General features: G+C 53.7%; 1 protein-coding gene across 2 annotated transcripts; it reads right to left on the reverse strand.

Annotated features, from left to right (window-relative positions):
• On the reverse strand, nt 1-11,595 carry CCNQ (cyclin Q). 2 transcript variants are annotated; one of them, XM_019755169.3, is made up of 5 exons: nt 11,342-11,595; nt 8,554-8,737; nt 6,684-6,816; nt 4,461-4,688; nt 1-528 (listed from the first exon to the last, which is right to left on the reverse strand). In XM_019755169.3, the coding sequence occupies exons 1-5, from the start codon at nt 11,457-11,459 to the stop codon at nt 439-441; spliced, it is 753 nt and encodes a 250-aa protein (XP_019610728.1). In that variant the 5' UTR covers nt 11,460-11,595; the 3' UTR covers nt 1-438. The 2 variants fall into 2 exon arrangements, with proteins under 2 accessions (XP_019610728.1, XP_019610729.1); XM_019755170.3 differs by having other exon boundaries at nt 1-468; nt 11,342-11,594.
• Nucleotides 11,596-11,840: the final 245 nt, after the last annotated feature.

Genomic DNA, 11,840 nt, shown 5'->3' on the forward strand with positions numbered 1-11,840 from the left:
TTGATTTGTATGCTCTTTTATTATACAAAATAAATTTTCATCTATGTTACACATTCATAATTTCTATAAATCTGGCTTTTAAAAAAATCCCCAGGGCTACCTTCCCATCGTTCTTTTATTTTCCTTCCATGATTCTACTCCTTAACTATAGTCGGTGTCCTGTCAAAGGACAAAAGCAGACTCGGACGCCTCGGGGCCGCCCCACACAGCGCGTTCCTGCCCGCTGGAGGCACAGCCCCTGTCACCGTCTGGACCATGGCTGCCGGGGACAGTCAAAGCATGATAATCAAAGTGGCAGCATGTCAGTGCCTTCACCAGCCCGTCTCCAGCAGCACAAAACCAGTCCTCTGGGGACCGGCAGTCACGGCGATGTGGTGGTGCCGTCCCCTGGCAACCGAGCGTCCCAGGCTTCTCTTTGGGCAGGCCTGGACCAGGGCCTTAGGGGATCTCTGTGTCCATGGTATAAATCTGAATGAGATCAGACACAATGTTATCAATGATTGGCTTGGTAAGGTCGTCACTAAACACCTAGAAAGGAGAAGGAAAACAGGTTCCGATTAGACTCCCTCTGTGTGAAAACAAGGCACCTGCCACTAAGCGCAATTACATCACATGGGGTCAGGGGACGGCACGGGTACTTGGCTATTGGAATGGATGGCGGCTCTCTGTAAAGCCGGTTCAGTTCCAGCCTGCCAAGCAGAGAACATTCCAGATGGAAGAGGTCTGGGTGATCATCTGAGCCAGACAGGAGAGGGGACTTGCCCTGGGTTACACAGGAGTTGGTAATGGAGCTGAGCAGGGAGCACAGGCTCCTGCCTCCCACCCTCCCTCTCCAAGTGGGGGCGGGGCCTCTGGGAATCTTGGGACAGGAAAGGGAGGGGTTTCCAGAAATAGGCAGGCTAGATCACCTGGACCCCACCCCACCCTGGGCTGGTCCCTGGGGGAACACCTGGACCTGCTCTAGAGCCTGGACCAGACATCCTGGTGACTGTGCCAGAGAGCTCATTACATTGTAAGGTGAGGCCCCAGGGGCTCAAACCAAGAGGGGAGTGAAGCTCGGGACTAACCCTATACATTCGCCAGGAAGATCTGGCCCTTGCCTGGCTCCTGGGAGGGTACCTCTAGGCCCCTGGCACGTCCTGCCCGATGAGAAGCTCTTGGTTTACCTGGGCCGAGGGCCCCACCAGGTAGTCTATGCTGACACAGGCTTTCTGGTGGGGGCGTGGGCTGCATATAGAGCTTGCCCTCCAGGGGCCGGACACTGATGACTAGGGTCAGCCATGTAGGCACTCCAGGCCCGCAGGAAGGACTCCAGTGAAGTCCCTGGACACCACCGCTCAGGGGAGCTTCTGTGGTGGCAACTCTCCGTGCGTGCTGTCAAACACCGTTGCTGGGGACATTGCGCTGTCCTCATGACGCCACGGGCAGAGGACCTGGGAGCTCTCGCCTGGTGTCTCCTGGACCCGCCCCACATAGGCTCCTTTTTTTTTTTCTGATTTCAATCTGTATCCTTTCGGTGTAATTAACCATACAACCATGACCACAAGTATAATGGCTTTTCTGAGTTCTTTGAGTCTTCCTAGCCAAGCATTGAGCCTGAAGGTGCTCTTGGGGACCCCTGATGACATGGGAAGTAAAAAGCAGAACAAGGAGCCCTTGGTTGGATGCTGTGGCCCTCTGGATCACGGGGTTGCCGCCTAGAGAACCGAGGTGCCATGAGGGTCAGGCCTTTAGGCCAAGCCAGAACAAACTCTGGACCTGAGCATACCCCCTCCACGGCCCCCATAGGACCCTCCACAGGCTATCACCTCAGGAGGGAAACAGTGACCTGGAAACCTCCCCTCTTCCCAGACCCTGGCTCAGGAAGACTGGCCACCCATCTCGCCCTGGATTCTGGGTGGAAAACAAATACTTCAAAAATATGGGCTTGCTCATCAGAATCCACTACCTGTGTGCTCCTGGAGACCCCAAGCTGAGAAGTGACTGTTAAAAAGTAGTCGAGGGCCGAAGGGTGGAAGCAAGCTTGTGTCCCTCCATGGAAGGCCGGATAAACATGATGTGGTCCATCCAGACCATGGAATAGTATTCAGCCTTAAAGAGGACGGACACTCTGACACATGCTACAACATGCGATTGCTTTAGAGGCGGTGCTTCACGGACCCAGAGGCCCGACACAGCTTAGCACAAAGGCCTGCCATCACTAGCATGTTCGAGTGCGGGCAGGCTTCTGGCAGGGAAGTGCATCAAGCTCTGCTAAGTCTCCTGACCAGCGCAGCGAAGCCCCAGCCCACAGCAGACAAGTGACAAGAGAGGCGGTTGCTGCACAAAGTGGCGGCGGAGAGCATGCGAGCAGGAAAAGCGTTTCACAAATCAGACGCAAGTGTCCCAGGACATGCAGGCAGTACGTCGTTGGGAGCCAGCCCTCGCCGCTCACAAGCCCAAGGGGTGCTGGGATTCTGGATGCTCCCAGTGCACAAGGCCCGGAGCCATCCAGAAAAGCTGAAGAGGTGGGTGGACATGAGCATGCTGCCCCCAAAGAAGCCACTTCTTCACAGTCGTAACCATTACTGGGTAAGTCTGTGGTGCCCCGAAAACGGCTCATGGCAGAACTGCTTCCCAGCGCTCTTCTTTCATGAGGGCCGAGTGCGTGAAGGAGAGGCAGTGCGGTGGCGCCCAGTGAAGTTCAGGAGCAATTGAAGTGAAAGGAGAGCAGAAAGGCAGACACATGGAGAAGAGCCGGCAGGGGCAAGGGGAAACCAGTGACATCACAGATCCAAGCAGCTGAGGGACTGGGGCTGCCATGCCCACCAGATGCCCTCAGAAAGCAGGGCCAGAAAGTGGCAGCCCCTTTGCCACCACCTGATTCCAACCGAGCAAGGACACTGTGGGTACATGATCTGGAACTCCCCGAGAAGCCCCAGCACGGAGCAGTATTTTCTGTCCACACAGACGCCTTTTCATCCCAACGCTGCTGCAGGGGTGCGTCTGGTCCAAGACCAGGTATGGATGCGTTTGTTCAGACACGTGAGCACCTACTATGCTGGGTCTAGGCACTGACACAGGTCAGCTGATAAAGCAGACAAGAACCCTGGCCTCCAGGTGCATACAGTGTTGGCGTGGGGGGAGGGGAATTAGACGGACTATAAAGGCCAGCAGAGCAAAGAGCAGGAAAAACTGTGATGTCCCATGGAGGGCAAGCAGGCTAGGGGGAGGCAGCGTCAGGAAAAGGGGAGGTATCGTTTAAGCCAAGAGCCGCAGGAGAGGAGTGAGAGCGAGGAGCAAGCCAGGAAGGCACCCAGGGGGCACCTTCTATTGGGGGAAACAGATGACACCTTTTAGAAGATTTCTGGCTACTGTGGGTTTGTGGGGGTGGCGTAGGTACTGCACAAAAAGGAGAAACCTGCAGTTACCTCCAACTCTGCTTACATAGAACCTCATTCTAGGACAAGGCCAGTCAATGAGGTGTTATGAAGAAAGGAACAGCAAACTTCAAGTATGGGAAAGGAAAACCCGAAAATGATCTCAACATTCCATTTTGAAACAGTGGGGTTACTGAGGGAAAATCAGACGGGACTGCAGAAGTACTTGAGCACAGCCCTTCCAATGGACAGATTTTAACTTGCTCTCTACAAACTACACTACAGATTTAGTAGGTCTGGGGTTGGCAGGGGAATACATCAGTCATCAGTTTCATCTCTGTCTCTATCTACCTACCTATCATCTAGCTAATCTACCATCCATCTAATCTATTCATCCATCCATCCATCTATCCATCTATTTGTCTCTCTATCTACCTATCTAATATCATCTACCTACCTATCCATCATCTATCTAATCTATCGATCCATCTATCCATCTACTATCTATCTACAAGCATCTATCTATCTATCCACCCACCCACCCATCTACCCACTCACCTACCTACCTATCTACCTGTCTCTACTATCTACCTATCTAGCATCCACTTATCTTTTTAGAGTACCTCCCTATACTTCTGATGTGAAGCCAGGTTTACTAACCTCTGATCTATGACAAGCTCCTGCTCAATTTAATAGAAGTGCTTGGCTGAGCTCAGTGGTTCCCAACTGGGGACAACCCCTACCCTGGCACACTTGGCAATGTCTGGAGACATTTTTAGTTGTCACGACTGGTATGGAAGGTGCCCCTGGCATTGAGTGGGAAGAGGGCAGAGATGCTGCTCAACATCCTACAGTACCCAGGACGCCCCACCACCGAGAATGACCCGGCCCAAATGCCCACAGTGCCAATGGGGAGAATCCCTGCCTTAGACTTAGACATGACAGGGTATTTTCAAGATTTAGTCATCCCAAGTGGCCCACATCTGCCCTCATGGAAAATTACTAGAAAGACACATGAACACCCAGGTACAGACAAAGTCCTGAAAGTCCTTAGGCAAAGGAAAGAGGGACCCATGCCAGTGCACTGAGCAGTCACCTCACCTGCCACCACGGCTTCTCGGCCTCGGCCTCCGCGGGTACCTCGACCCCATAGACCTGCAGGGCCAGGTGGAGCACTGCCGCGGCTATGTGCTGAGCCCGGAACCGGAGGCACAGCCCCCCATGGTAGCTGTCCCGTAGCAGGGCCCAGGCAGTGATGGAGATGGGGGTCCGCTGCCAGCTGTAACGATTCAGCCAGTTCTTGAGGGAAATCAGGTAGTGGAGCAGGTACTGTAAAGATACGCCAGTCAGCCAGTTGGCTTTCGGGGCTCTGGCCCCCAAGTCACCTGCCTCCTCACTGTGAGGCACTGTGGTCCCTCAGTCTGCCAGCCACTCTCCCTTAAGCTGTCTTGCTGTGTATAAAACAGATCGGAGCGAGACACCTTCCTGTCCAAATCCTCCAATGGCTCCCTGTGTCACTTAGAAAAAAGCCCCAGTGCCTTCCACTGGCCTCCAAGCCTGGTCTCCCTCTCGGCCTCTTCATCCGTACCCCACCTTCCCGCCAGATTTGACAGCACCAGGTGTGCTCCATGTCAGGGCTCTGGCGCTCCGCCCCCTCCACCTGAAATCATGCCCACCCACTCTCGTGCTCCAGGCACAGCTCCTGAAACCCACCTGGGTCACTCTTGATGGTCACCCCCACAGAAATCCCTCTTCACCACATGGCCCCGCTCCGGCCACTGTCAGCAATCACTCTGCCCAGCCCCTTGCCCCACTCAAACATAAGCTCCAGAAACAGCCCCCTTATCTGCAGAACAGAACGTGGCGCCCATGTGCCCAGCCTGAGGCTAGGGGCCAGCCGGTGACAGAAAACCTGCTTTCAGGAGGCTTAGAGAAGAGGTGACTGTGTTTTGCAGTCGTGCTGATGGCTATGAACTCTTTATGAATGACCTTCCAGCTCAGCTGTCTGTCAGCTCCAGCGCTCTGGGAAGACAGCTGCTTTTTTTTTCCTTTTTTTTTTTTTTTTTTGAATTTTTATAAGTGTTTTATTTGAGCCAAAACTGACGACAATTGTCAGGAAGCAAGATCTCAAATGCTCCGGAAGACAGCTGCTTTGCCTGCACCTCCCACTCTACCGAACACACTGCTGAGCCCACTCGACAGGCACGAACACACGTGTGTGGGGCTCCAGCACACCCAGAGGAGGGGACTTACCCACCACTTTATGCCCACCCTAAGCCGGATGGGAGGGGAAAGGCAAGGCTCACAGGTCACACGGGGCCCCACTCCTGGGGGCCGGCAAGAGCTGTTCTTCCCCAGACAAGGACCACGAAAACACAGCTGTTTAGAAATGGCCAGCAGGTGTCTCCAGGAGTAGGGAGGCGTTTGGAAGGGTGACATTGTAATACAGAGAGCAGCACGAAGGAGGAAGGACTCATTTGGTACCTGACTGGGGTGGTAGATACATGAAGGTACACAAGCGATACAAGTGTGTTGCACGGCACTAGTACACTACAAGTCAAGACCAAGGAGCACCAGGAAGCAGGGCGCTGCAGCGATGCCCACACCCTCGCTGCCATGTTGGGGAAGTTTCACAAACTGTTTCCATTCAGGGAAACTGGGCAATGTCTCCATCTCAGATGAGATCTCTGTTATTTCCTCCGACTGCTTGTAAATCTACACTTACCTCAATAAAAACTTCAATGAAAAACAAACAAAATCCTGGTACAGAGCCCACGTCACAACCTTTCCTCCCCTTCCCCACCCCCGCCTCCGCTCCCCTCTCTGTCTGCAAGCCACCCTTCCCAGTGCCCTAAGGGTTCCACGTGTCCCTTTTTCTGCTGTTTGAAACAGTTCTGTTGTGACTTCCTGTGTTCCCAGCGGTCAAAAGTGTGCTACTTAGCACAAGCGACTCAGCTTTTCTCGTGGGTTTCTAAGCACGACTGAGCTGGACGCAAGCTCCAACATAGGACAACACATCTCAGGGACAGGTCACAAAAGCAGCTCTGTTTTCCCATGGCTCACTGAGCACACAATCTAGATGGATCACAGAACCTGCAAGGGCTTCAGAGGGTCACACGGATCGGCTTGTGGCCACAGCCAAGGAAGCAGAAAGGCAGAACCTGAGAAAACCCCGAGAGTGGGACAGGAGAGGGTGCCTGAGCCAGTGACCGTGCAGTCGGGAGCCCCGGGGCCCAGCTGTGGCCCTGCTTTTCCTATGCCCCCCAAGTGCTGTCAAGGAGTAGATGGGTGCACTGTTGGTAGCAGGGACAAAGAGGTTCGTACCTTGTGTGGGTGTTGAAAGGAGACTTGGAAACGCAGTACCCTCAGCACAAGGAGCTCGCACTGCACAATGCTGTCCCGAAGCGCCCAGAAGTGGGAGTCCAGCTCCAAGGGCTCGCTGCCCGGGTGAAAGTACCTATGCCGACAAATGGCAACGCTTACGGTAGCCAAGGAAATGGCCCCGAGGAGCCCCTGCAGTCACATGCTGTCCAGATACAAATCCCAATGTCCTTCTGCCATAGGTTAACATAGTGTCATTCGCCTTCCATTTTGATAAATCACTCTTCATCTACATGTCTAGTGTACAGGATAAAAAGAGCCACCAATGGAGAAAAGACGCCAGCTTCTCGTTTTAGCCACAATGGGCTGTCCCATGTCACTCAGCAAGGCGTCAAGTGTAAAGATGGGCTCTCTGCCATTGCTCCAGAGGAACTGGAAGCTCTAGCAGGCCGAGGCGGCTTGGCTTCCTGTTATAGTCAGCCTGGCATCAGGGACAGCCTTTCCCACCTGGATGGCAATGCACAGGGCTCTCACTCTGGGCCCGAGGAAGGTCTTTACACATATCATGGGGGTGATGTATTCAGAAGAGTAAATGTACTTCAGCCTTCTATTTCCCACTGTTGTCTTGCCTTCTTCCCAGATCGTTCTGTCCTTATTTATGCCTTATACGCCCACAACACCCCCACCTATGCAGGTGAGAGAACAGGATTCACACTTAAGTAATCAAAACTCCCTGCTGGTGACTCACCCTTCTTAGTTCCTCACTCATTTTCCAATTTCCCACAGAACCCCACCCAGGGGGGCCACATCTAATTAGCGATCCATACAATTTCCTCTTCTGTCGGTCCTCCCTGCTGGGGACCTGGCAATTACAGATGGACTCCAGCTGCCCTTCCTCACTTCCCTCTCCTGTTTTTCTCTTAGTCTTTCGAGGTACACTGTGAACCTGCCATGCTTAGGGGGTGGGGAGTACTTTTTTTCCATTACCCGCTTATTGAAAGAGAAACAACACAAAATAGTTTTCTTTCCTAATGATTAGAGTTCCTGGAAAGGCTTTCATGCACCACTAGTCAGTAACTTTCCATAAATCACTTTTTCCTGGGCCCCACAGGCCTCCTCAGTGCAGCCAGCCCGGCGGGCTGGACCCCTGCATCCTTCCCCAACAGGAACACGGTACACGGCCGCTTGGGCCCTGGGGTGTCACGCACTGACCACCATGCCCACCCTGAGGCCAGAGATGCTGCTTAGCAACTGACTGGGTTTCTCTCAGCATCTAAATAAAATGATTGCCCAGCTGGGTCCACGCCCTTCCCTGTGTGATGGCTCAACCTACGGGGCCTACAGAACCCAACTGGTTCAATCCGTCCTGTCCAAGACACCAGACGAATCTCCTTCAACACATCTCTCCAAGCTCCCTCTGTTCCAGCCACGCCCCTCCACAGTGACACCGGGGGCAACCTCATATCCACCCTCCTTCCACATTCCATCTGGCGTTTGGCCCCAGCGTCTTTCTCAAAGATTCCACCCCCAGGGATTTTGACGCCAGGCTCATTCCCGTGAGCCTTTGCTGCTACCGTGTTTCCCCAAAACTAAGACCTAACTGGAAAGTAAGCCCCAGCATGATTTTTCAGGAGGACAGCCCCTGAACATAAGCCCTAATGCGTCTTTTGGAGCAAAAATTAATATAACACCCGGTCTTATTTTCGGGGAAATACGGTAGCGCTTCTAGCCCCAGTTCAAGGCCACCCAGGTGCTTCCTTCTGACCTTGACTGCTACCACCTGGAGGGCAGGGCCCAGTGGGACCTTCTCCACCCTCCCATTGGGGCAGACACCAGGAATTCCTCCCAAATGCCTGGACCCCAAAGCTGTTACCTGTTGGACACGTTGATGATGTCACGAGTACGCAGGTGCTGCTCTTCCACTTTGCCAGCCAAGTAAAGGGAAGACATGGCAACTAAGTAGGGGTCATAGGCGTCCACGTTGATCTCGCAGAAGAACTTATGGTAAATGGTACAGGCAGTGGCAATGGGAATGGACTGCATCCCTAGCTTGACACCTACCAAGAGAAAGTAGGCAAACACACAATGGGATTTATAGATGATGTAATACAGAATTGTACACCTGAAATCTATGTAACTTTACTAACAATTGTCACCCCAATAAATTAAAAAAATAAATTAAAAAAAAAAAGATACTTCAATCCAGCGCCCGCCCCCTGCTAAAGTGTGACGGGAACTGCTCAGATAAGAGGAAGAGCTTAGAGCTGAGCCAGTAGGCGCTGGTCTTTCATTGGTTCCTCCGCCTGAGGGGGTTAGAGCAAGGCTTCTCAGACTCTAATGGGCTAATAAGCCCCTAGGGCTTGTGCTCAAATGCTTCAATAGCTATGCAAATTCCACTCTTTTATCATGGCCCCAGGTCACACCTAAACTACTAATCTGCAAACCACACTGGGTAGAGCAGGGTTTCAGACTACTGCTCAGGTAGTACCTGGCCTCCCAGCTTCTGGACATCTTGGAAAGGACCACCTTAGCAAGCATTTACCTAGAGATCACCTCCATTCCCACAGCTCACCTAACCAAAATCCTGCCAAGATGACAGGAGCGAAAAAAGGTCTCTGAACATTCAACAGACCCCACAAGTCCTGAGGTTACAGTTAAAGATTATATTCAGCACTGGTTTTCCAGTCTGCAGGTTAGGAAAGGCAATAAGCAAGCAGGGTGACTGCCAAAGGTAATCGCAGGCAGAGCAGGAGAAAAGCGACATCTATGGCCACAGCCAGGCCCCAAAGATGAAGACCGACACACTGGAAAGGGAGGGAACAGAACTGAAAAACCAGAGTGTGGTCGTTTGATTTAGGGGTTAAGGCCCATCCCCCACTCCACCCCCAGACAGCTCCCAAGGAAATCACCACATTGGGTCCCAGAACCAAAACAAATTCACAATGACCAGGGTTAAGAAGAGAAGATTAAATGACATGCAATAGACCGAAAGAAGTAGGTAGAGAACAACCAACAATCAATCATTAAGATTACGTTCAACATCTACGGAAGAAGGTATATTAGTTCCCTAGGGCCACGTTAAAAAATTACCATAAACTGGGTGGCTTAAAACAACACACATTTTTTCCCTTACAATCCTGGTGGTCAGAAGTCTGAAATGAGTCTTAGTGGGCTAAGCTCAAGCTGCCAGCAGGGCTGGTTCCTTCTGGAGGCAGGGGAGGACCCTGTTTCCTTGCCCTTTCCAGCTTCTAGAGATACCTGCTTGCACTCTTTGGCCCATGGCCCCTTCCTCCATCTTTAAAGCCAGTGGTGCAGCGTCTTCTAAGTCTGCTTCCATCATCTTATAGCCTTCCCTTACTATCACTCCTCCTGCCTCTCTCTCTTTGAGGACGGGTGTGGTTCTATCAGGAGCACTGGATAATCTATGATAGTTCCCCCATATCAAGATGCTTAAGCCCATCTGCCAAATCTCTTTTGCTACATGAGGTAACAATCACAGGTTCCAGAGATGAGAATGGGGACATCTCTGGAAGACCAGTATTCAGCCTCGCAGAAGGCAAGGGCTTATGCAATACGTTGTGTAAAGAAGTCCTTGGAAAGTGATACTGAAAGAGCTTTTAGCATTTCAAGGTTTAAACTTCAGTTGCATCAACAGTTCCTACATGGGACCCCTCCTTCCCAGAGATGTCAATAAGGTGGTATTTACTGCTCATGAACCCCCAAGTCTTGTTTCACACAGCAAACCATCCAAGGGCAGCATGCTTCCCTGGTTTACATGGGCCCTCTGAGCACATGGATCTGAGGGGACACTGCCATCCTTCCTGATACGCTTTGCAACTCTTCTTAGAAATTAAACGTACAGCTCACTGGGATTTATGGTCCTGGATCATTTCCACAAACTCTGCCCATCTTGACTTGAAAGCAGGCTCATCCAACCCCTCTCCTATACACAATGTAACAAAGATAGGAAGTAACTGTCTGTCAGCTGAATAAGATACAATTGGCAGAGAAACAATGTTTCTACATAAATCGATTGGCTTCATTGTCTCGCCTTGGGAGCAGGGACCACAACACCACTGTGGGCAGCCTGGAAGGGTTCAAAATGCCAGCTGTACCCTGGGTCCTCCGTGTGACAGGACCTCTCCAACAAGGCTTGTCACGAGCCTCACCAAGCGCGTGCTCCAAGAGGCTCCGTGAGGCCAAGTGCCATACCGTGTCCCCGTATGGGGACAGGCATGGCTAAAGGTGCTCCCATGGCTAAAGGCGCTGTACACTCAACCGAACTGCGGGAGCCGGGCCTCGGCCACCTTCTAGCTGGGGCCTGTCCCTTTCCACACCCTGTCTTTGGGCCTGCGCGCCCGATCGTGATCGTGAAATGACAATGACTGCGTCTGCCTTGCGGCTCAGAGCGTAGTACACAGGGCGTGACGGAAAGGCATTGGCCCGTTTCAGGCCCGGTCTCTTCCCTTTGCCCACACTCGCCAGTTCCACGTCCTGCGAGTCCCCTCCTTCGAGAAGCGGGGCCCCACCACGCCGGCCACGGCCCACGGGCCGGACCCTCCCAGGGCCGGTCAGGGCCGCCACGGTGAAAGTGCAGCACCGTGGCCCTGGCTTCCACGTCCCGTCCGCGCAAGGCCTGCCCTCTTCCTGGCCAAGGTTACCTGCCTCCATGATGAACCTCGTCACTCGAAAGTGCACCCTTGCCTCGGGTGCCGGCCGCCACTCGGTGCCCCGCGCCGCGTCCCCTCCTCCGCAGCTGTCCTGGCCAACGGCCTCCATGAGGCCCCGGCCCCAGACCCCCGGCTGGAAGGACAAATGTCCCCAGCGCGCGGCGGCCGGCTCCCGGGGTCCTCGCGGCGGGCGCGGCCGCCCTGGCCCGCCAGGCGGCCCCACCTGCCCCACCCCGCCGGGGCCAGCCCGTACCCCCCTCGCCCCCCGCCCTCCCCGGCCCCCCTGGGGGTGAGCGCGCGGCGGCGCGCAGAAGGCGGGCCTGGGTGAGCGCGCAGGCGCAGGCCCAGGACCAGACGCAGGCGCAGAGACCGGTGCTGCCTGACGGCTGGCTGGCACCCGCCACCCCCACCCCCACCCCATGCTCGCCACGGCGCTCTAGGACGCTTCATGCCCCGCCTTTGATAGCCGACGCCCCGCCCCTGGGAGGCC

The sequence above is a fragment of the Rhinolophus sinicus genome, chromosome 18 (genome assembly GCF_057876585.1).
Source record: "Rhinolophus sinicus isolate RSI-liver-muscle chromosome 18, RSI-T2T, whole genome shotgun sequence".
Taxonomy (NCBI): domain Eukaryota; kingdom Metazoa; phylum Chordata; class Mammalia; order Chiroptera; family Rhinolophidae; genus Rhinolophus; species Rhinolophus sinicus.